Here is a 25059-nt window from a genome sequence, read left to right on the forward strand (position 1 = left end):
TTGCAAAGAGCCGGACATGACTTCGTGACTGAACAACAACAATCAAACCTCTCAACCTTCCTTCGAGCTTACAGGCAAAGTGGTGTCTAATTTTTTAGAGAAAAAATTAAATGATATCAGGAGGAAAACAAAGTCAGACAAATTAAGAAAGAATCCTCTGCTTAAACAATTGGCTCACACTCTTCAAAAACTTAATACCACAAAAACAGGTAGAGGATTTATTTTCTATTTATTCTCCAATAAAACAGACAGCCATAACAACAAAGGAATGCATGACTCTTTATTGGGCTATTTCTCCATAAAACCAAGACTTTTTTGACAACTGTAGAAATTTGCATATGGGCTAGATATTCTGTTCAGTTCAGTCACTCAGTTGTGTCCGAATCTTTGCGACCCCATGAATCGCAGCACGCCAGGCCTCCCGGTCCATCACCAACTCCTGGAGTTTACTCAAACTCATGCCCATCGAGTCGGTGATGCCATCCAGCCATCTCATCCTCTGTCGTTCCCTTCTCCTCCTGCCCCCAATCCCTCCCAGCATCAGGGTCTTTTCCAATGAGTCAACTCTTCACATGAGGTGGCCAAAGTATTGGAGTTTCAGCTTCAACATCAGTACTTCCAGTGAACACCCAGGACTGATCTCCTTTAGGATGGACTGGCTGGATCTCCTTGCAGTCCAAGGGACTCTCAAGAGTCTTCTCCAACACCACAGTTCAAAAGCATCAATTCTTTGGTGCTCAGCTTTCTTCACAGTCCAACTCTCACATCCACAACCTTTGTCAGCAAAGTAATGTCTCTGCTTTTTAATATGCTCTCTAGGTTGGTCCTAACTTTCCTTCCAAGGAGTAAGCATCTTTTAATTTCATGGCTGCAATCACCATCTGCAGTGATTTTGGAGGCCCAAAAAATAAAGTCTGCCACTATTTCCCCATCTATTTCCCATGAACTGATGGGACCAGATGCCATGATCTTAGTTTTCTGAATGTTGAGCTTTAAGCCAACTTTTTCACTCTCCTCCTTTACTGTCATCAAGAGGCTTTTTAGTTCCTCTTCACTTTCTGCCATAAGGGTGGTGTCATCTGCATATCTGAAATTATTGATATTTCTCCCGGCAATCTTGCTTCCAGCTTGTGCTTCTTCCAGCCCAGCGTTTCTCATGATGTACTCTGCATGTAAGTTAAATAAGCAGGGCTAGATATTAGGTGATATCAAATTATCAAGTTTCTTAGATGTGATTTAGTTTCTAATGTGGTTGCACTGGAGAATGTTTGTCTTTATTTAAGCAAGAGACAGCATAGAAAGCTAAATGTTAAGAGCTACTCATTTCTTGGAGGAATGGACATGGGCGTTCACTGAACTATTCTTCCAGCTTTTCACACCGCGATGGTGCAGCCAAACGGTTCACGATACGACAGAATGGGAAGCAGTTTTCAGATGGCACTACTTTAGGGGTCCCCAAGAGATGAGAGGAAATACTATTCCTGGATTAATTCAACAACCGTCACCCAGAGACAGTTACAACCAGAGGCGCGCCTCAATAACAGCACACTCAGCTCCCGCGCCTCAAAGCCTCTCCATGCCTCCCAGGGAGCAGCAGTTTGGTGGGACTGACTTCCTCTGAATTCTCCAGGGCAAAGGAAGAGTACCGAGCGGCATTTCACCAGAGCGCGCGACGCCAGGGACTTCTGTTCACACCCCGGGCCACTGAAACCTCGACGTATCCCCACCCTCCGTTTTCTATTGATTCTAAAAGGAAAACGCGCATTTCTTCCGCGAGAACAAAAGAACTCCCCAAGCTTTCTTCTTTCCTTCCTAGCTCTGCGCGGGCTGCAATAAGTAAATCCCTCCCAGATTGCCTCAAGGCCGGGCATTTACGCAACTTGAAAACAGGGCTAGGAGAGCATATAGGAGCGCGCCTTAAATCGAAATCCTTCCCGAAGTCGGCCACTACATTGACTCACCCCGGCTAGGCTCAACTGTAAATTGCCTACCTAGCACCGCGGTGCGTGACATGCAAACTGATGGCGAGGATCCAGAGCGCGCGCCCGGACCAGCGCTGAGGGCTGGGGGCAGATGCCCGCCGCCCTCCAGCTGGATTCGGGGCCCGCGCGTGCGTACGAGCGAGCTGGCGAGGGGCTCCCGGGCGCGGCGCGTGGTCTGCGCGCGCCCGGCCGTGCGTGTGGCTGCGGGAGGCTGCGTGTGCGCGCGGGGAGGGACAGTCCGCCGCCCGCTCGCCTCGGAGCAGGGTGCGCGCCCTGCGCGGGAGGTGAGTGTGGGCAGGGGCGCTGGGCCGGAGCGGAAGCCTTGGAGAGCACCCCCCGCCTCCACTCCCCGGGCTGGGTGGCGGGCGTGGCCCTAGGACCTGCTTCTTCCGCGCCGCGCCCTCTTCAGGGACACCCGGGCCCGGGCGGCTCCGCCGGGAGGCGGGCGGGGCGGTGCCGCCTACTCCTCAGGCCCTCTCTCGGAGCGCCACTGGGGTGGAACCGCGATCAGCCGAGCCCTGGGGCTCTGGCCTCCGCGACGTTCAGCTGCCCCACCGGGTGAGCGCGGGAGATGGGGCCCTGTGAGGCTGTGGGCGACATCGCGGAGCGCCGGGCTGCGTGGTGGGGCCAGGCGGAGGCTAGAAGGAGCCCTCTGTCCTTCCTGACCCGCCCCAGGGCGCAGCCCACCCCAGACCGTCGCCTCGAGCCGCTTCGGTGGCACATTCTGGGAGCAGCCGGTGGCTCGTTGGCCGGGTCGGCTGGGGAGGAGACGGGACGGTGTTTCGGTGTCGGATTCCCCAGCAGGCCTGGAGTAATTCATTGCCCAGACTCTGGAGAAGGGCCCAGGAGCTGAATTGTGGGAGGGTTGTTCCTCCTGGGGAGGGATTGGGAGGAATATGGACCTAAGAAGGATGGGCGGGCGAATTGGCCAGAGGGAGGAGGAAAGCTCTAGGGGCCGGGGCTTTGTGATTTTTAAGAGGCGGTCTTAGCAAACCTACAAGTCATTTTAAAGGAAACCTTGAAGGTGTAATGGAGCCTCACTTTTTCAAGCAGTAAGGAATGATACCGGCAGGAAGCAGGAGTTACATTCCGTATTCCTTCTTTCTCTTCCGCTTCTCACTGCTTTTCTAGGAGGGAAATTTGCAAAGCAGAGATGGTTTTCTTTCCTCTCTGTGTTCTGCACATAGTACCAGGGGTAAGGAGGTGGCTGCTTTGTCAGCCACAAGTTGTTCTTATGTTTTGGGGTGGTTTGTTTTTTTTTTTCTTTCTGTTTTTAGAGTTAAGGAAGATTTGAGTTTGCAGTACTGGGAACGGCTTAGTGTTTTGGCCCTTTTTTCCCCAGGCAGCTTAGACAGAGGTAGGGAGCTAATTTTTTGCTCTCAAAATGTATTGATACCTGATAAAAGCATACTTTGAACCTGTATCAGTGGAGAGAAATGAACTATTTACTATTTAGAGATAAGAGTCGAAGACTCTTTTTTTCTCCTAAACTAGAAAGTTCATTCAAATGAATGGTTGTTGGGTAATTTCAGTCCTGAAAATAAAGCCTGTTATCTAGACAGTTGTTGCTCAGTGGTGTCAGACTCTTTGCGTTCCCATGGATTGCAGCATGCCAGACTTCCTGTCCTTCACCATCTCCCAGAGCTTGCTCAAACTCAGTGTCCATCAAGTTGGTGATGCCGTCCAACCATCTCATCCTCTGTCATCCCCTTCTCCACCTGCCTTCAATCTTTCCCAGCATCAAGGTCTTTTCCAGTGAGTCCGCTCTTCTATCAGGTGGCCAAAGTATTGGAGCTTCAGATTCAGCGTCAGTCCTTCCAGTGAATATTGAGGACTGATTTCCTTCAGAATTTACTGACTTGATCTCCTTGCAGTCCAAGCGACTCTCCAACACCACAGTTTAAAAGCATCAATTCCTCACTGCTCAGCCTTCTTTACAGTCCACCTCTCACATCTGTACATGACTACTGGAAAAACCATTGCTTTGATTAGACGGACCTTTGTTGGCAAAGTAATGTCTCTGCTTTTTAATATGCTGTCTAGGTTGGTCATAGCTTTTCTTCTAAGGAGTAACTGTCTTTTAATTTCATGGCTGCAGTCATCATCTGCAGTGAGCCCAGGAAAAGAAAGTCTGTCACTGTTTCCATTGTTTCCCGATCTATTTGCCATGAAGTGATGGGACCAGATGCCATGATCTTTGTTTATTGAATGTTGAGTTTTAAACCAGCTTTTTCACACTCCTTCTTTCACTTTCATCAAGGGGCTCTTTAGTTTCTCTTCGCTTTCTGCCATAAGGGATGGTGTCATCTGCATATCTGAGGTTATTGATATTTCTCCTGGTAGTCTTGATTCCAGCTTGTGCTTCATCCAGCTCAACGTTTCGAATGATGTACTCTGCATATAAGTTAAATAAGTAGGTTGACAATAATCAGTCTTCATGTACCCCTTTTCCAACTTGGAACCAGTCTGTTGTTCCATATCCAGTTCTAATTGTTGCTTCCTGACCTGCATGCAGGTTTCTTAGGAGGCAGGTCAGGTGGTCTGGTATTTCCATGTCTTTCAGAATTTTCCAGTTTGTTGTGATCCACACAGTCAAAGGCTTTAGCATAGTCAGTGAAGCAGAAGTAGATGTTTTTCTGGAATTCTCTTGCTTTTTCTATGATCCAATGGATGTTGGCAATTTGATCTCTGGTTCCTCTGTCTTTTCTAAATTCATCTTGAACATCTGGAAGTTCGTGGTTCACGTACTGTTAAAGCCTAGCTTGGAGGATTTTGAGAATTACTTTGCTAGCATGTGAGATGAGTGCAATTTTGCGGTAGTTTGAACATTCTTTGGCATTGCCCTTCTCTGGGATTGGAATGAAAACCGAGTCCTGTTGCCACTGCTGAGTTTTCCAAATTTTGAGTGCTGGTATATTGAGTGCAGCACTTTCACAGTAACATCTTTTAGGATTTGAAGTAGTTTAGCTGGAATTCCATCACTTTCACTAGCTTTGTTTGTAGTGATCAAGACAGTGGCCAAATATAAATCAGATGAGATGCATGAAGTGATTTGAGAGCAAGGAGGAAGAAGAGAGGATCAAAGCTTTAACAGAAATGAAAATAATGTTGATAATAGGTATAGAACATTAATTTTACTAATTTTTTAAATGTTTTATTTTGTTTTGGGGTGTAGCTGATTAACAATGTTGTGATAGTTTCAGGTGAACAAAAAAAGGGACTGAGACATACATATACATGAATTCATTCTCCCCCAAACTCCTCTCCCATCCAGGCTGCCACATACCATTGAGCAGAGTTCCATGTTCTTACAGGAATAGGTGTTTGTTGCTTATCCAGTTTAAATATAGCAGTGTGTTGATCCCAAACTCCTCAACTATCCCTCCCCTTCCCCCTGCAACCATAAGTTCGTAGAACATTAATTTTAGATGTTATCATGCCCAATGTTGTTAAGTTATGACTGTAATATATTCCTTTTCTGTTCTTCTGTTCAGTAGTTCATGGCAAATCTTGTAATTAAGCATGGGATATGGAAAACAAAACACTTCAGCTGGTACTTTAATCTCATGTGAAATTCTACAGGTAAGCCCATCTTATTTTAATTGAGAAATTATCCATATTGGTTAAAATTGCATATAATAGTCTCCTTTATGAGATTTTAAGGATCATTTATGCAGCTGCAAGTTTTGTTGTGTATTCTAATGTATTTCTTTCCCTAAAAGATTCCAGGAGTTGAAAGAGTTAAGCTCAATTAAACCATTTAAGATTATATAAAGATATATGTATGTGTGTATATATATATATATATAAAATCATCATAAAACACCATGGTATCTCAGAAAAACATAGCTATATATACTGAAATTAGTGGTCATGTTCAACTCAAGATCGGACTCAACTCTCTTTATCCCTGAAAAACATACTCCATTGAATAATTCTGTTTTTTTCTTCCCTTTCACCTGATTTGCCTTGTCTCTATGCCCGGTCTCCAGCTCTGTTCTGTTCACTATTGGATAATACAGGTAGAACTCCGTTTTAGGAAATGCCTTTATTCCTTCTGCCACCATATAATGTCCAGGCCAAATACGCTTTTCTGTTGCATCTCTAACATCTATCATTGTTCATCCCTGCTCACTGTGTAGTAGGTACCCACGCTACAGCTTCATGAATGAGATTCACAATGGAAGAGTCAAACAGGGTGCTTTTAAATGGCCTGGCACAACAGATTCAAGAGTTGCAATCAGTTTAATAGCAGGCTCTTTAGCATATATCTTTTTTGAGACTATGAGCATTGATTTCATTTTAGTAAAATGTTGCATATAATAAATATTGATTTGCTTTTGCAACCAGAGCTTTTGATACATTGTGAATTAGAAGAGAAGGGAAGGCATGGCAAAGCTAGAAGTGACTTGTAGGGGGTCTTCCTCCATCTTCTTCAGATGGGCTTTGCTCATACTGTGCAGTCTGAAACTTGGAGTTGTGAACCTTCCTCTACACTCTGCATTGTGTCTGAAACTTGAGGGCCAGGCAGCCCAGTCGCTATCATAGGTCCAGTGTATTAAATGGGTGAATGAAATACATTCAAATAGCTAAGGACAAGGGAAGTGGTAACTTGGTTTGACAGACAAGAGTGACAAGAGATCTGTTAATACTCCTCATCTAGGGCCACAGTGGGAAGAAGTAGTAGCTAGAGCAGCTTTCACCGTCCTCCTCCAATGAGTGAAGCTCTAACAAAATAGAAGCAGGCAGCCAAGCTGTCAGGTCAGCCTTGGTGCTACTCTGCCTGACTTGCTACTCAGCCTTTGCCGCACAGGCTACTTGCTACTCAGTCTTTGCTACACTTCCAGTTTTCCTAGCTTTTCTGGACCTGGTTATCCTGTTGCTTCTTCCCACAGGCTACTCTGTCATGTGACTCCCTCAGACTGCCCACCACTCGGGGCAGAGTTGTGTCAACTTTTTTGTACACCTTGCTCCCTGCACTGGAATCTCGAAAGGCTGTGAGGTTGGGTGTGAGGTTGGGCTCTTCTACAGGTGCTGTGCTCTGGAGAAGGGATATAGCATTTAGAGTTAAACCTGAGCTTGGGTTCCAGGTCCACCTGTTCTTGGGCTGCACTGGTCTCTGAAAAAATGACATGGTGACACCCATTTTACCATGTTGTGAAATGTGCTTTGTAAATTGCCCAAAAGTCCACTTAACCTTAAAACAAACAAACCCTGCTGACAACATTGTAAATCAACTATACTTCAATTAAAAAAATTAAAAAAATTTTTTAAAGTTTTAAACTCTGCTTAAAATTCTAACATGTATTGCAAATTACAAAAAGTACATTCTGTGTGTGTGTGTGTGTGTGTGTGTGTGTGTGTGTGTGTGTGTTGGATACAGTTGCACATAGGGCAGAAGCAAAGAGAAGATTGCAAATGAAAAGCAAAGAGAAAATTGCAAATTGGCAGGTCCTGCTACTTCTAATTGCTCTTCATCTTTCTAAGCCTAAAGATCCTACACTCCACAACCACAGAAATCTGTAAAATATAGATGTCCTCTGTCTGCAGGGGATTAGTTCTAGAGCTCCCTAAGATACCAAAATCCATCACAAGTCCTTAAGATGGCATAATATTTGCATATAATCCATGCACATCCTCCATATACTTTAAATCATCTCTAGGTTACTTCTAATATGTAATATAAACGTTATGTAAAATATAACATTTAGTTTTGTTATTTGTAAATACAAGGTAAATGATACATAAATAGTTGCCAGTGCACATGGCAAATTCAAGTTTTGCTTTTGGGAACTTTTTGAAATTTTTTTTTTAACATTTTTAATCAAAAGTTAGTGGAGCCCATGGTTGCAGAGTGCTGTATTCCCTTCTGTTGTTATTCCTACACTAAAATACCTTGTTTATAAACAGTACATGCCTTTTTAAAACATGTTTTTAAAAGCTCAGGCGTCTTCTACCTCAATAAGCAGGAGACTGGAGGCTTCTCTAATGAGGCTGGAATAAAGGGTATTCCTCCCACACATCTGAGTATCTGAAGGTAATACTGCTGCCACCTGCAGGGCATGCAAGGGCAGAATGGGGAGATGATAATGAAGCTTTAGGTGTTTATACTCACTGTCTACCTAAAACTGTATAACAACCACAGTTATGCTTATTACGAATGGTTTTCTTAAACTCATTGTACTTCTAGTCCATTCTTAAAAATGGAATAACTTTAAACTGTTATGCAAAACGAAACCTTTTCTATATACTACATCTTATTTTTAACATTTATTTATTTATTTGGCTATCCTCGGGCTTAGTTAACGGCATGCGGGATCTAGTTCCCTGACCAGGGATCAAACCTGGGTCCCCTGCATTGGGAGTGGGGAATCTTAGCCACTGGACCACCAGAGAACTCCTCTATATACTACATTTTAAACATGAATAGCAAAGGCATGGAATCTTGAAGTTGGAAGGGACCTTAGAAGTTATCTAAAATAACATAAAACTCAGTAAGGAATTAATCTTTGAAAATTCCTACCTACCGCTTCAGGATTTCTGTTGGTGAGGAGCAGCCCATTCTAGTACCGTCATCTGTACTGAATCTTCCCACTGATTTTTATCCTTGGGCTTCCATCTGCCTTCCAGAGTTACACTGATGTATTGTTCAAAGTATCTGAAAGCATCTATCATGGTCCTTCTAAGCTTTTGTTTTCCCCAGAACAGAATATGCCCCAGTTCCTTCAGCCACTACTTCATACCGTCCTTATTATGAGAGATGATAAACCCTTAACCTTCCTCTGCACTAAATATAACTTGTCAGTTTTCCTTTTAAAATGGAACATATATGTAGGATTATGATCCCTTTTACCTAGACTTTTTCCTGTTTCTTGAACCTAAGAGTGTATTAGGGGTTTTAGTGTGTGTATGTGTTTTGGCAGGACACATTATGGTATTAACTGGTACAATTTCTGTAAGCATTGTCATTCATTTACAAGCACTTGGGGAATGCTTTCTGTCCTAGACTCTGGGGACTCAGCAGCTATAAAAATGAACATTGTCTCTGTTTTGCTGGAACTAGACAGGGCCTGAGAGGTATGTGGCCCACTCTCTTAAAGATTCTAATGAGAGAAGCAGCGCCCAAAATTCAGTAACTTGTCCCCTTCTTCAGCCGTTGAAACTAGAACCCTTGTGCCCTCACTATCTAGTTACACCTTTACATCATCGCCTTTCCTCATATTGAGTTCATACTCAACTGAAACATTTAAGTCTTCTTAACTTCGACTGCTGTTAAAATGATCTCCCATCCTCTCTTGTACAGTTGGTTTTTTGAACTCTGACACAGGTCAGTAAATTTGTTTTCACCAGATTTCATCTTGCTTTGGCTCTTTTCTAACCTGTTGAAAGTTTTTTAGATTGTAATTATATCTTCTAGTGAATATGCTATTTTTTCCCCTGGGTTCGCCTGTCTTCAAAATTGAACATTATCTTTCAGCTTTTATTGTCTTTGTTTTTGCATTCACAGTTCTCTGATGAACATACATTTGTAATTAGAAACAGTTTATATGTTTTTTAAATAATTAAATTAATTTTCACTTTGCAGAAAATAAGCAACGTTTTTGCACCCCAGGGAAGAATATCAGATTATTTTGGCTTAAATAATTATACCATTGCCATAATGCTCTTTTCCATTTCCCTGGAACCCTTGTATTTGACCTGATCTCTCCACCCATGCCTCCAATTTATTTTCTTGTATCCAGCATGTTTCTGATGGAAAATGAAAGGTCCATACCTGCATGAATTGTTAGTTTATTACATTTGACTGTTATTAATAACGCATATGTCAGGTTTTGAGAATGGGCATCTTGAGTCTTGCTATATAAAAATGGTGAGGCTGTGATGCCACGTTACTGTTTCTCTCAAGGTTCAGTGGTTAGAAGAAGTTTCATCCCGCTCAGGGTAGCTCTGGTCATGAGGGGTTGCAGCGGATGCGCTAGGATAGGAAGGGCAGTGGCCGGGAACGTGAGGTTTGGAGTTCTGTTTGGCTTTGGTTCTACCTCTGCTCGTGCCTGTGTTTACCTTTGTTTATAACCTGTGACTTTGAGCAAGGTGTCAGCTCTCCCTAAGCCTTAGTTGACTCACCTGTTAAATGTGAACAGTAGAGGTCTTAAAAGCTCCTTAAATCATGGGCTCTCTTGGAGATGACATGACTTAGTGCCTGGTGCTCTTCCCATAGCTGGGACACCCGGGGCCAGCATATCGTGTGGACACTGCCTACATAGATTGCACACGATAGCTGTATAAACATAACTGATTGAACAGCCAAGCTCTTTTTACCTTTCTGTTGGAGTATGGTGTACAAAAAGAAAAGTGTGCAAGTTAGAAGATAAATTATTAGAGTGACCACACCTGTAGCCACCATCTAGATATAGAAATAGCACATGGCCAGCACTGCCAAAGGTCCCCTCCAGACTCTCCCAGCTGTATTTCCTCCCTCTCCCAGGGGTTACCACTGTCCTGAATTCTAACACCATAGATTACTTTTGCCTGCTTTTCAACTTTGTGTAAACAGCATCATGATGTCTCTTCTTCAGGTACCTGGCTTTAGCTCACCATTATGGTTGAAAGATTCTCCATGGTGTCATGGGAGGTTATCGTTTGTCTTCATTTTGCATGAAGTGCTATTCTCTGAATTTCTTTCTTTCTTCCATCATGAGTTGTTTCCAGGTTGGGGCTGTCATGAATAGTGTGCTATTAAGAACTTTTTTTGGGGGGTGTCCTTAAACAGACATACACATTGTTGCCTGTTCTGCCCGAGGTATAGTAGCCATGTCATTGGGCTGCTCAGTTGTATCTCAGTGAAGATTTTTCAGTTTCCACTAATTGAACCAGTTTGTTCAGCCTTTTGTTTTGGTTTTTATTTCAACTATTTAAATATTTATTTGTTAAATTATTAAAATTAGTTTCACAGTTCAGTGAATACAAGATGTTCTAGGACAGGATTTCCTGAGGTGCAGAATTCTAGTCTTGCCAGAGGCTGTGAAATTTAAAATAGATTCTTTGTTCAGGTAAGTTTGAGAAACGTTGCATAACATATCCTCTTCTCAGAAAATGTACAGTAGTATGTTAAGAACTCTAAACAGCTCTCCACATGTACACTACTGTGTGTGAACTTGATAGCTGGTCGGCCGCTCTCTGCAGCCCAGGGAGGTCAGCCCGGTGCTCTGTGGCGGCCTCTGAGAGTGGGATGGGGGGTGGGAGCGAGGTTGAGAAAGTGACAGTCTCCAAGCCGTGTCCAGTTCTTTGCAACCCCATGGACTATCGGTCCATGGAATTCTCCAGGCCAGAATACTGGATTGGGTAGCCTATCCCTTCTCCAGGGGATCTTCCAGACCCAGGAATTGAACCAGAGTCTCCTGCATTGCAGGTGGATTGTTTACCAGCTGAGCTGAGGTGGAGGAGATAGGAGATATATGTATACTTAGAGCTGATTCACTTTGTTGTACAACAGAAACCAACAGACTTGTAAAGCAACTACACCCCAATTAAAAAATAGTAATAATAGTTTGAATGAAAAAAAAACAGTTTGATTTCCAGTTTTTTTGGTCACAGCCCTTTTGAGGTTCTGTAACACCCAAGGTAAGACGCAGGTGCAGCCATCTTTGGCTGCCATAAAGTCCTATGCTCAATAACTGAGACGCCAGTTCCTTCTCCGAGGATGGTGGTTTCATTGGATATTTAATGCATTTGCATACTTAATAATCTAGAAGCTGACAACTGTTTTGTCTCTGGAGGTCTTTTGGGCTTTTCTGTTATTTGAGATTTTTCTTCAGCTGTCGTGGTGATGATAATGCTAAGTTGCTTCAGTCGTGTCCGGTTCTGCCATGCTGTGGGCTGTAGCCCGCCAGGCTCAGGCTCCCCTGTCCATGGGATTCTCCAGGCATGAGTACTGGAGTGGGTTGCCATTTCCTTCTCCAAGGGATCTTCTTGGCACAGGGATCGAGCCTGCGTCTCTTATGTCTCCTGCTTTGGAAGGTGGGTTTTTTACCACTAGCACCCCCTGGGGAGCTGTCGTACCTCAACCACCAACTGCTGCTGCTGCCAAGTCGCTTCAGTCGTGTCCGACTCTGTGCGACCCCACGGACTGCAGCCCACCAGGCTCCTCCGTCCATGGGATTTTCCAGGCAAGAACACTGGAGTGGGGTGCCACTGCCTTCTCTCCTCAACCGCCAAATCAACAAGTAATTACTGGTAACCTGCTGTGTACCCAGCATTGTGCTAGACTTGTGAGACAGAGAAGATGTTTCGCTTAGTGTAAATTATTTAGTCTAGTTGGTGAATGCCTGTTCAGTTAATACAAACACAAGTTTATTTTTTAGGAGATGAAAAGTATTTTAAAATTATAAATATAATTTATTTCTTGACAATGAAAAGTGACATTATTAAGAAGTCAGTAATAATCCTAGTGTCCATGTTGGGCCCTTTTGTGTTTTTCTATGCACTGCTGTTTTAGGTTTTTCTTTCTGTCCCTCCCCTTGGGCATGGGGTTTAGAGCAGTGTCAGGGTTCATCAAGCCTCCTGCTCAGCCTTCCTAAGTTGCCCCGGCTGTCACGGCATGGGCTGCTTCCAGAGCTCAGGCGAGGCCAGCTGGATTTCCGTGGCATGACAGTATGGGCCTTTGTCTGGATGTCATTCACCTTCGTGAACTGCTGAGTGCCCCAGTGCTGACTGGTTAATTAGTGTTCCCCATGTAAACCTCATCATAACCAAATTGGTATCGATGCTTGATTTATATCTGGAAGAAGACGCTTTTGAGAAGTTAACTTTTCCAAGGTCACGCAGCCCGTTAAGTGCTGCAGCCAAGATGGCAAGTGAGCCGTCTAATTGCATTTTTGTTATGGTTTTTTTTTTCATGTTTGGATAAATTTGAAATACAAAGAAAGCTATGAATATAAGAGAAAACCTGCATTTTTATCACCCTGAGTTAACAAGTGCTCATACTTCATAGTACTGGTGTCTAATCTCCTTTTTCCCATGTCTCCCACGTGCCTCCTTCATTCTTTCTTAGTAACACCCACACTGCTTACTGTGGAAGGTGTTCCTTTAACAAATAGTTTTATAGCTGCTTCTAAAAACTCGCTCTTTCTTTTTTTTTTTTTCCATTTATTTTTATTAGTTGGAGGCTAATTACTTTACAACATTGCAGTGGTTTTTGTCATACATTGAAATGAATTAGCCATGGATTTACATGTATTCCCCATCCCGGTCCCCCCTCCCACCTCCCTCTCCACCTGATCCCTCTGGGTCTTCCCAGTGCACCAGGCCCGAGCACTTGTCTCATGCACCCAACCTGGGCTGGTGATCTGTTTCACCCTAGATAATATACATGTTTCAATGCTGTTCTCTTGAAACATCCCACCCTCACCTTCTCCCACAGAGTCCACAAGTCTGTTCTATACATCTGAGTCTCTTTTTCTATTTTGCATATAGGGTTATCATTACCATCTTTCTAAATTCCATATATATGTGTTAGTATACTGTAATGGTCTTTATCTTTCTGGCTTACTTCACTCTGTATAATGGGCTCCAGTTTCATCCATCTGATTAGAACTGATTCAAATGAATTCTTTTTAATGGCTGAGTAATATTCCATGGTGTATATGTACCACAGCTTCCTCATCCATTTGTCTGCTGATGGGCATCTGGTTTGCTTCCATGTCCTGGCTATTATAAACAGTGCTGTGATGAACACTGGGGTGCACGTGTCTCTTTCAGATCTGGTTTCCTCGGTGTGTATGCCCAGAAGTGGGATTGCTGGGTCATATGGCAGTTCTATTTCCAGCTTTTTAAGAAATCTCCACACTGTTTTCCATAGCGGCTATACTAATTTGCATTCCCACCAACAGTGTAAGAGGGTTCCCTTTTCTCCACACCCTCTCCAGCATTTATTGCTTGTAGACTTTTGGATAGCAGCCATCCTGACTGGCGTGTAATGGTACCTCATTGTGGTAAAAACTCGCTCTTTCTTGTGTACAGTTTACAATTGCTAATCTAAATGGTAATATATATGGTGTATATATAATGGTATAATCATTCACCTTGTATTTTGTACTCAACATTTTAATTTTGAGAACTGTTCAAATAAATACACTGCACAAATCCAGTTCATTTCTTCTAACTGTCTTGTCGGATTCCACTGAAAGAAGACACACGGGTTTTATTTTATCTACTGTTGTTTGTTCATTGTTTAGTTGCTAGGTCATGCTTATTGCTTTTTGTTTTTCATTATTTTCTGTTTTATCTTATTAGTCCTTTTATTTTCTTAGTAGTAACGTCAGAATTTTTTGAACTTTTTGTCCTCAGATCATTTATTTTCAGTCTGTTTTTAAAATAGGGAAAGTGAAAGTTGCTCAGTTGTGTCTGACTCTTTGTGACCCCATGGACTGTAGCCCACCAGGCTCCTCTGTCCATGGAATTCCCCAGGCAAGAATTCTGAACTGGGTTGAAGTAAAGATTCTCTTCTCTAGGGATCAAACCTGGGTCTCCCACATTGCTGGCAGATTCTTTACATTCTGAACCACTATGTTATCTGTTAAGGCTGATGAAAGAAGACAGACTAAAAAGTCTGCATAACATTATTTCATTTATGTGCTTTCTGGTAGACAAAACTATGGGATGAAAAAATCAGTTGTTGCCTGGGGATTGGGGGAAGAATTGATTACAAAGGAACACTAGTAGATTGTTGTGATGGAGCTGTTTCATATCTTGATTGTGTTGGTGGTTACATGAGCATCAAAACTTACAGAACAGTGTGGAGATTCCTTAAAAAAACTGGAAATAGAACTGCCATATGACCCAGCAGTCCCATTGCTGGGCATACACACCAAGAAAACCAGAATTGAAAGAGACATGTGCACCCCAATGTTCATTGCAGCACTATTTACAATAGCCAGGACATGGAAGCAACCTAGATGTCCATCAGCAGACAAATGGATAAGAAAGCTGTGGTACATATACACAATGGAATGTTACTCAGCCATTAAAAAGAATACATTTGAATCAGTTCTAATGAGGTGGATGAAACTGGAGCCTATTATACAGAGTGAAGTAAGCCAGAAAGAAAAACACCAATATAGTATACTAATGCATATATATGGAATTTAGAAAGATGGTAACAATAACCCTTTGTGTGAGACAGCAAAAGAGACACTATGTATAGAACAGTCTTTTGGACTCTGTGAGAGAAGGCGAGAGTGGGAAGATCTGAGAGAATAGCATTAAAACATGTATATTATCTTATATGAAACAGATCGCCAGTCCAGGTTGGATGCATGAGACAAGTGCTCGGGGCTGGTGCACTGGGATGACCCAGAGGGATAGGATGGGGAGGGCGGTGGGAGGGGGTTCAGGATGGGGAACACATGTAAATCCATGGCTGATTCATATCAATGTATGGCAAAAACCAATACAATATTGTAAAGTAATTAGCCTCCAACTAAAATAAATAAATAAATAAATAAAACCCTACTAATAAAAAAAACCTTACAGAATAGTACAATAAAAATGATGAACTTTACTGTATGTAAACTATATGCCAGTGAAAATATATCACATAGATACAAAAAATATATAAAATAATACTACTTTTTTTTTTAAGTCCATTATTTTTTAAAAGTTAATTTTCTGTAAGGATTGTTTTAGTTATACCCCATGCATTCTTAGATGCAGCACTTTTTTAAATGGGGAGGGTAATTTTTTATTTTCCTTGTTTTGAATTGTAATGTATTCATGTATCCTAAGAATCAAAATAATATTTAAAATATGTATAAATAATGATGTAATGTAGCAATATACTATTACAATTACTAATTATAATATTAGTGGTGGTGGTTTAGTTGCTAAGTCATGTCTGACTCTTGCAACCCCATGGAGTATAGCCTCCCAGGCTCCTCTGTCCATGAGATTCTCCAGGCAAGAATACTGAAGTGGGTTGCCACTTCCTTCTCCAGGGGATCTTCCCGACCCAGGAATGGAACCCGTGTCTCCAGCATTGCAGGCAGATTCTTTCCCAACTGAGCTATAAGGGAAGCCCCATAATATTAGTAATTAATTGTTACTAATATTACATTGTTATATTACATTGTTACTTAGTAATATTGAATTGTTAATGTAAAAGTAATATTACAAAGTAATACAAAGTTAGATTGAGTGATATCTAACAAAGTGATAGCAAGTAGTGTAACAAAGTAGTACAAAAAGGAGTGCTCTTCCCTTTCTTTCTTCTCCACCCTCTTCCTCTCTGTTCACTGGATGTGTGTCTTGACTTTGTTTTTCTTATGTGCATACAAATGTTTGCTTTATTTCTTCTTTCTAACACAAAAGTTAACATATCATAAACTTTGTTCTATACTTCTTCCCTTGTATATATTCCACGTCAGTACTTAGAGAATATGGGCTTCCCAGGTGGTTCAGTGGTAAAGAATCCACCTGCCAATGGAGGAGCCGCAGGTGACGCAGGTTCGATTCTTGGGTCAGGAAGATGCCCTGAAGGAGGAAGCGGCAGCCCACTCCAGTGTTCCTGCCTGGAGAATCCCAGGGACAGAGGAGCCCGGTGGGTTACAGTCCAAAGAGGCGCAAAGAGTCAGACACGACTGAGGACAAGCCTGAGCAGGCAGGATATTGAATATAGTTCTCTGTGTTATGTAGTAAGACCTTGTTGTTTATCTGCTTTACACAGAGTTGTTTGTATCCGCCAATCCCAAACTCCTCATTTATCTCATATCCCTCTTCCCCTTCGGTAACCATAAGTTTGTTTTCTATGTCTGTGAAGCTGTTTCTGTTTTGTAAATAAGTTCATTTGCATCCTCTTTGAGATTCCACATATAAATAATGTCATATGGTATTTATCTTTCTCTGACTTCACTTAGTGTGATAATCTCTAGGTCCATTCAGGTTGCTGTAGCTAGCATTATTTTATTCTTTTTTATGGCTGATAATTTTCCACATTTTATTTTTAATTCATTCATCTTTTGGTGGACATTTAGTTTGCTTCCATGTCTTGGCTGTTGTAAATAGTGCTGTTATAAACACTGGGCTTCAGGTTTCTTTTCAAATTAGAGGTTTTTTCTGGATATATACCAAGGAGTAGAGTTGCTGGATCATATTGTAACTCTATTTTTAGTTTTGTAAGGAACCTCCATGCTGCTTTCTATAGTGGCTGTACCAATTTGCATTCCCACCAGCAGTGTTGAGGGTTCCCTTTTCTCTACACCTCTTCAGCATTTGTTATGTATAGACTTTCTAATGACCTGTTGAAGTGATACCTGATTGCAGTTTTGGCTTGCAGTCTCTAATAATTAGCAAAATTGGACATTTTTCATATGCCTATTGGCCATCTGTGTGTTTTATTAGAGAAATGTCTATTTAGGTCTGCCCATTTTGGGATTGGGTTTCCTTTTTTTGTTATTGAGTTGTGTGAGCAGTTTATGTATTTTGGAAATTAAGCCCTTGTCAGTTGCATCATTTGCAAATATCTTTCCCAGTCTGGGGTCTGTCTTTGCATTTTGTTTACAGTTTCCTTTCTTTGCAAACACTTGTAAGTTTAATTAGATCCCATTCATTTATTTTTGTTTTTATTTCTATTGCCTTAGGAGACAGACCTAAGAAAACATTGCTACAGTTCATGTTAGAGAATGTGTTGCCAGTGTTGTCTTTTACCAGCTTTATTGTGTCATGTCTTGGACTTCTCTTGTGGCTCAGCTGGTAAAGAATCCACCTGCAATGTGGGAGACCTGGGTTCAATCCCTCGGTTGGGAAGATCCCCTGGAGAAGGGAAAGGCTACCCACTCCAGTATTCTGGCCTGGAGAATTCCATAGATTACAGTCCACGGGGTTGCAAAGAGCTGGACATGACTAAGCAACTTTCACTTCACTTATATTTAAGTCTTTAAGCTGTTTTGAGTTTTATTTTGGTGTATGATATGAGGGAGTGTTCTGATCTCTTTGGTTTACATGCAGCTTTCCAGCTATCTCAACACAATTTGCTGAAAAGACTGTTTTCCCTCCATACTATATTTTATTCTTGCTCCCTTTGTCAAAGATTCAATGACCACAGGTGTATAGGTTTATTTCTGGGCTTTCTATTCTGTTCCATTGATTCATATATCTATTTTTGTGCCAATACTGTGTTGTTTTGATTATTGTCACCTTGTAATATTGCCTGAGGCCTGGGAGGGTTAAGCCTCCAGCTTTGTTCTTTTTCCTCAGTATTGTTTTGGCAATTCTGGGTCTTTTATGATTCCACATAAATTTTAGGATTCTTTTTTCTAGTTCTGTGAAAAATGTCATGTGTAATTTAAGAGAGATAACATTAGTTCTGTAGATTGCTTTGGGTAAGTATGGTCATTTTAACAATATTAATTCTTCCAGTCCAAAAGCATGAACTTTCTTTTTATTTCTTTGAATCAGCCTCAGTTTCTTTTATCAATGTCTTAGAGTTCTCCACGTGTAAGTCTTTAACCTCCTTGGTCAAAGTTTTTTTGTTTGTTTTTTATGTGATTTTAAAAGTCACACTGTGAGTGTAAAGAAATGCAGGTCTCCCGCATTGCAGGCAGATCCTTTATCAACTGAGCCACCAGAGAAGCCCAGTGTAAAGAAATGCGGCAGATTTCTGTATGGTAATTTTGTATCCTGTTACTTTACTGAGTGTGTTGATCTCGTAGTTTTTGTGTGGAGTCTTTAGGGTTTTCTATATATAGAATCATGTCATCTGCCTGTAATGACAGTTTTACCTCTTCCCTTCTAATCTGGGGGCTTCCTTAGTGGTTCAGATGGTAAAGCATCTGTCTGCAATGCAGGAGACCCGGGTTCAACCCCTGGGTTGGGAAGATCCCCTGGAGAAGGAAATGGCAGCCTACTCCCAGTATTCTTGCCTGGAAAATCCCATGGACCACGGAGCCTGGTAGGCTACCGTCCATGGGGTGGCAAAGAGTCAGACATGACTGAGCGACTTCACTTTCACTTTCACGTTTCTAATCTGGGTACCTTTTGTATCCTTTTCTTGTCTGACTCCTGTGGGTAGAACTTCCAATACTATGCTGAATAGAAGTGGTGAGACTGGGCATCCTTGTCTTATTACAGATCTTAGTGAGGGATGGCTTTTAGCTTTTCACTGTTGAGTATTATGTTGACTTTGGGCTTGTAATAAACAGCTTCTATTATATTGAGATGTGTTTCCTTAACACCCACTTTGATAAGAGTTTTTGTTATGACTGGATGTTGAATTTTATCAGATGCTTTTTCCACCTCTGTTGAAATGATTATGTGGTTTTCTCTTTTCTTTTGTTGATGTGGTGTATCACATTGATTGATTTGCATACATCGAACCATCCTTGTGACCTGGGGATAAATCCAATATGATTATCTCGTATGATTTTTTTCTTGGATTTGATTTGCTAATTTTTGTTGAGAAATTTTACATCTGTATTCATTCAAGATATCAGCCTGTAATTTTCTTTTTTGGTATTATCTGGTTTTGGTATCAGGGTGATATGATGACTTAAGTTCTTCTTTATATGTTTGGTAGAATTCCCCAGTGAAGCCATCTCTGTGTTCTGAATTTTTAAATAAAATGTAATATAGCCTGTGTCAGTACTTTCTTTTTATAGCTGAATAGTATTCCATTGTGTGGATTCTCCATTAACATTATCACACCTAACAAAATCTGCAATCCTTTTTGCATCACCTAATATCTTGATCATCTTCAGTTTCTCCAAGATCCAGTCTGGTATTGTACATTGCAGTTGTGTACATTCTGTTAATCTTCTTTTCTCGAGTCATTCTTTGTTTTATGGGATTGACTAGCTGCAGACACCATGCTAGTTATCACAGAATACCCCACCTCCTGGGTTTGTTTGAATGTTTCCTTGTGGAGTTCCTAGCTTTTTCTTCTGTCCTCTGTATTTCATATAAAATGTGATTAGATTCCTGTTAACCATTTTGGCTAGGATGTACACTTCATTGTATCTCACTGGGAAACACATGATATGTGTTTCACTATTTATAGTGCTGAGATTGATGATTGAATGAGAGTGATAGCAGTTTGATTCCTCCATTGTGAATTTTATCTTTTTTCAGTCCTTACAAGTAAGAAGTAATCTTTATTGTATTACTTTGGTACCATACAATGTCTAATTCTTCATCAATCTTTTGTTTGATGATTAAAACACTGATAATCATTGCCTTAATCAGTAATTTCATGAAATATTGCAACATAATTTCTTATTCTGTCATTCTACCTACATTCATAATTGTCATTTTTCTATAAAGAAGAGCTTTTCCTTTTCACTTGGAGCTATCTGCCTCTCCTGAACCATCGATCACTCTTTGAAACCAAAACAACAACAATCAAAATTTACTTGTCTTCTCCCCAATAGTTTTAAAGAAAGGGTTGATGTTATAGCTGCCTCCTTGAAATTGAAATCGCTGGCATTCAGTTGCAGGTATTTTGTAGTTACCACTATGGTGTTCTGTTTGCTGCTGCCGGTAAGTTGCTTCAGTCGTGTCTGACTCTGTGCAACCCCCTAGATGGCAGCCCACCAGGCTCCCCCGTCCCTGGCATTCTTCAGGCAAGAACACTGGAGTGGGTTGCCATTTCCTTCTGCAGTGCTTGAAAGTGAAAAGTGAAAGTGAAGTCGCTCAGTCGTGTCCAACTCTTAGCTACCCCATGGACTGCAGCCCTACCAGGCTCCTCCATCCATAGGATTTTCCAGGCGAGAGTGCTAGAGTGGGGTGCCATTGCCTTCTCCAGGTGTTCTGTTTAAGTTTATGGATTAAACAAAAGTTGGGTTTGTGAGAGTTTTGAGCTTCCAGACAGGTTTCTTTTTTTGTTAGTGTTTTTCAAGTTAATGTTTTTGTAGTTAAACAATATATATGAAATAATATTATATATATATATACACAATATATATTGTATATATAGTACATTCTATTATATATTGTATATATTATAATATGTATTATATATATATTTCAATATATATATGAAAATAGTACTGTGATCAGACTGGGGCCTGTGTTAAATTGAATTTCGAAGTTTAGAGACAGCTTGTATAACCTAATATGATCAGTTTTTTAATTAATGTTTTCATGTGGTCTTGAAAAGAATATTCCTGTTCTTTATAATTGAATGAAAAGTCCTAAATCAAGACTATTAGTAATATTAATAATGTTATTTGAAACACTCATATCCCTATTTTTTGTCTGCTTGATCTATTAGCCATTTAGAGAGATTTGTTAAAAATCTATTAGGATTATAGATTTTTCCATTTGTACTCACACTTTTCAGGATTTACTTTGTATATTTTGAGCCTATGATTCTATCTTTAGGTAGCTTCATGATTGTTAAATTATCTTTTTGGATGGCTCCTTTAGCAACAAACTCTTGTCTCTTTGTTAATTAATCAGTGCTTATTTTTAAGTTTACTTCTGGCTGTGCTTTGTTGCTGTGGCTTTTCTCTGGTTGTGGTGAGTGGGCTTCTCTCCAGCTGCAGCGGGCAGGCTTCTCATCGCGGGGCCTCTCCTGTTGTAAAGCGCAGGCTCTCGGCTTCAGGGCTTCGGTAGCTGCAGCGCCTGGGCTCCGGAGCTGTGGCCTCATGGTTTTGGCGCGCAGACTCAGTAGTGGCTCACGGGCTTAGTTACTCTGTGGCTTGTGGGGTCTTCCTGGACCAGGGGTGGAACCCATGTCCCCTGCATTGGCAGGCAGATTCTTTACGACTAAGCCACCAGGGAAGCCTGCCTTGTCCCTTTAAAATGCTGCTTATTTAAAATACATGGTGTTAATAAATAACCACAGCAGATTTCTGATGGGCATTTTCCTGATTTTTTAAAAATTTCCTCTGCATTTATTTCTGCCCTAATTTTTAAGATTTCTTTCCTTCTACTAACCCTGGGGTTCTTCATTTCTTCCTTCTCTAGTTGCTTTAGGTGTAGAGTTAGGTTATTTAATTTGACTTTTTTCTTGTTTCTTGAGGTAAGCCTGTAATGCTATGAACCTTCCCCTTAGCACTGCTTTAAATTTTTGTGTTGTTTTGTTTTAGGCATGTGTCTTATAAGCAGTATACAGCAGGATTTTAAGCCAGTCTGAGAGTCTGTTTTTCAGTAGGTGAGTTTACATTTATATTTACTCTGATGATACAATTGAATTTAGTTTTGCCATCTTCTCTTGTGCTTTTCCATTTGCCGTGCATTTTCTCTGCTTTTTTTTTTTCCTCTTCTCCTGTCCTCTGTTGAACTATTAGCTTGCTTTGTTTCTTTTATTTCTTAATCTGCGTGGAAATGTATATGTTCTGTATCTGTTCTTTCAATGGTCACTCTGAAGGTTAATATGCATTAAGTGAAACTCTCTTTATGCAACCATGTCATTTTTCTATAGTATTTTGGATTAACTTTTTAACCACACCAAAAAGTACTTTTTGTGCTCTCCTTTACTCTGTGTATTTGTTAGTTTTCTTTATCTTTCAATAATCTCTTTATTTACCTTTGTTTCTTGCATTCCTTTCCTTCCTCCTGAGATCATTTTTCTTCATACTAAAATACATTCCCTTGATACTTCTTTTAGCTAGAGTGTGTGCAGTCCTGATCTGTTTCAGAATATTGTTATTTCATCTTCATTTCACCTGAACTCTCTAACATTCACCTGTAAATTATGTACAATAAAACCAGTTGGCCCACAGTATAGGGTTATTGGGGGTAACTAATAATATTTGTTGAAACTCTTTATAAACTGTTTTGTGTGTATATATAATGCTATTATTATTACCTAATATACCTTCTGAAAATGAAAGTGTTAGTCGCTCAGTTGTGTCTGATTCTTTGAGACCTCATGGACTGTAGCCCACCAGGCTCCTCTGTCCATGGAATTCTCCAGGCAAGAATACTGGAGTAATACTTCTCCAGGGAATCTTCCCACTCAGGGATCAAACCCAAGTCTCCTGCATTGCAGGCGAATTCTTTACCATCTGAGTTACCAGGGAAGCCCAATATATATCCTATTAGAGTTATATTAGAATTACTGTGTTTTAAATGGATTTTAAAAAGCATCACTTACTGTATTGAGATCATATTTACTAAGATAAAAGAGAATACCTACTAGAAATACCATGAATTGTACTTGCTCACTCCTTGGGAGAAGAGCAGCTGGGATAAGATGAAATTAGGAGCCCTAACTGCCAACTTCAGTTACTACCATTCAGTACAAATTTGAGACATGAAAGCATGAAGTCCAATTGTTTTACTTTGTTTTTATCTATTTGCAAAGACAATGCACAAATGGTGTGGAAAATTCAAATGATAAGAAAAGAAGAGGAAAGAAAGAAATCTTTCCAGAAATCCCACAGAATTGAAACTGTTGACATATTGGAACACATCCTTCTAGAACACATCTTCCTCTGCGTGTATAGCTATATGGGTTTATAGAGACTTGTCTTTTCCTTTTTCAAAAGGAATCTTACTATATATGCAGTTTCGCTACTGCATTTCTCACTTAGTAATTATCAAGGGAATTTAAATGAACATCATTGTATATAACATTGAATAAATGTACAGGGTCGAGAAGATCTCCTGGAGGGGCACATGGCAACCCATCCAGTATTCTTACCTGGAGAATCTCATGGACAGAGGAGCCTGGCAGGCTACAGTCCATATGGTCGCAAAGAGTTGGACACAATTGAAGCAACATAGCATGCACATACTATTGTATGGATGTGTCATAATTTTATTTAATCAGTTCCCTATTGTGAGGCTTTAAAATTATTTTTATTCTATAAAGTATGCACAGTTGCCTGAAAATGTCTTTAAGATAAATTGCTTGCAGTGATATTAGTTAAAGAGCGTGCACATTCACATTTTTTATACATTATCTAATTTTTCTCTCCAGAAAGTGTCCAAGAATGCCCCTTGTCCTCACGCAAATTGAGTATTGTCATTTTTTCCCTTTAAGTTTCCAGTTTGAGATTTTTATCAATATCCCTGCTTACTATCATTTGAGTATCTTACTGAGTGAGTTTGAGTATCTTTTCTTGTTTTATCAATTTTTTGTAAAATTTTCCTTTTGGTCATTTATTCTCTTTTTGCGTTTCTCCATTGCTTATTAAGCTGTGTGGACCTTTTTCTTATTTGGCTTATAAGTTCTTTATTATAAATATCCTGGGGTGTTTTTTTTTTAACTTTCAACTTTGTGCTTTTTATTATGTTACTGTTTTTTGATTTTTTGGTTTTCAATCTTGTTCAAGAATTTTTTGAAATTTTTATTTGATCAAAATTTCCTTTATGAGTTCTGGGTTGTTTCCTTACATGGGATAACTGAAAGTTCTTCCCCACTTCAAAATTATTAGAATGTTCTCTCATATTTTCTTTTAATGCTCTTACCAGTTTATTTTTCTCCCATTTAGAATCTTTAACCTGTTTGGAGTGTTTTTGGTATAAGGAGTGATATATATATATATGATATATGTGTATATATATCACTACCTTCCTGTTTTTCACATTCTGTTCTGCCTTTTAAACTTGACTGATAAAAATCAAGGTACATTGAACATCCTGAATCGTGGCAAAAAGTGAGATGTGCTCTATGGTTTTCAGTTTACTGATGTGTCTTGGGTATTTGTGAGCAGAATCGGAGGCTCAGAGGGGGAAAGAGTGGATTGGGAAGAAGTTGACAGTCTCATGTCTGGGTTACCTTGTATGTACGTGCGTGAAATAGAATTAAAGAGAGGATACAAGCAAAATGTCTCTTAGAAGTTCTGTGTTTCACTTCTTTTAATGACCCTGAGTTCTTTATCAAGGGAAGTGGAGCTGTGGTAAGAAGACATAAGACACCAGCTAACGTGAGGACCTAGAGGGTTTGCATCTTGAATACCAAGTGCCCTTCATGATAAATCTATGAACTTTATGAATTCTGTGAACTGGTGGGGTTTTCTTTAACTATTTTTTCAGCACATGTTTCACTTTAGAAAGAAATTGGAATAGGGAACAAGATTCCCTTTCCTTCTCTGACCTCTGATCCCCTGACCCATAAGTAAATGCTTGTTAAGCTTCT

General features: G+C 40.5%; 1 protein-coding gene and 1 long non-coding RNA gene across 20 annotated transcripts in view; one reads left to right on the top strand and one right to left on the bottom strand.

The window, feature by feature from the left end:
* Positions 1-255: 255 nt before the first annotated feature.
* LOC139034757 (uncharacterized) lies at positions 256-2068 on the bottom strand. Its single transcript, XR_011487300.1, has 2 exons — positions 1992-2068; positions 256-1166 (listed from the first exon to the last, which is right to left on the bottom strand). It is a non-coding gene; the product is annotated as an uncharacterized lncRNA (long non-coding RNA).
* The window catches only part of B3GALNT1 (beta-1,3-N-acetylgalactosaminyltransferase 1 (Globoside blood group)), a 29868-nt gene continuing 6403 nt past the window's right edge, over positions 1595-25059 (top strand). For 7 of the 19 annotated variants that reach the window (XM_070466486.1, XM_070466485.1, XM_070466487.1 and 4 more), the window contains exons 1-3: positions 2278-2540; positions 5477-5564; positions 22061-22125. Coding sequence is in view for 3 of the 19 variants with exons in the window: in XM_070466497.1 (XP_070322598.1) it covers positions 2012-2266; positions 22061-22075 (270 nt within the window). In the remaining 16 variants the exon portion in view is untranslated. The other 12 variants (XM_070466491.1, XM_070466492.1, XM_070466489.1 and 9 more) reach the window with 6 other exon arrangements.

Source organism: Odocoileus virginianus, chromosome 4 (genome assembly GCF_023699985.2).
Source record: "Odocoileus virginianus isolate 20LAN1187 ecotype Illinois chromosome 4, Ovbor_1.2, whole genome shotgun sequence".
In the NCBI taxonomy this organism is placed as follows: Eukaryota; Metazoa; Chordata; class Mammalia; order Artiodactyla; family Cervidae; genus Odocoileus; species Odocoileus virginianus.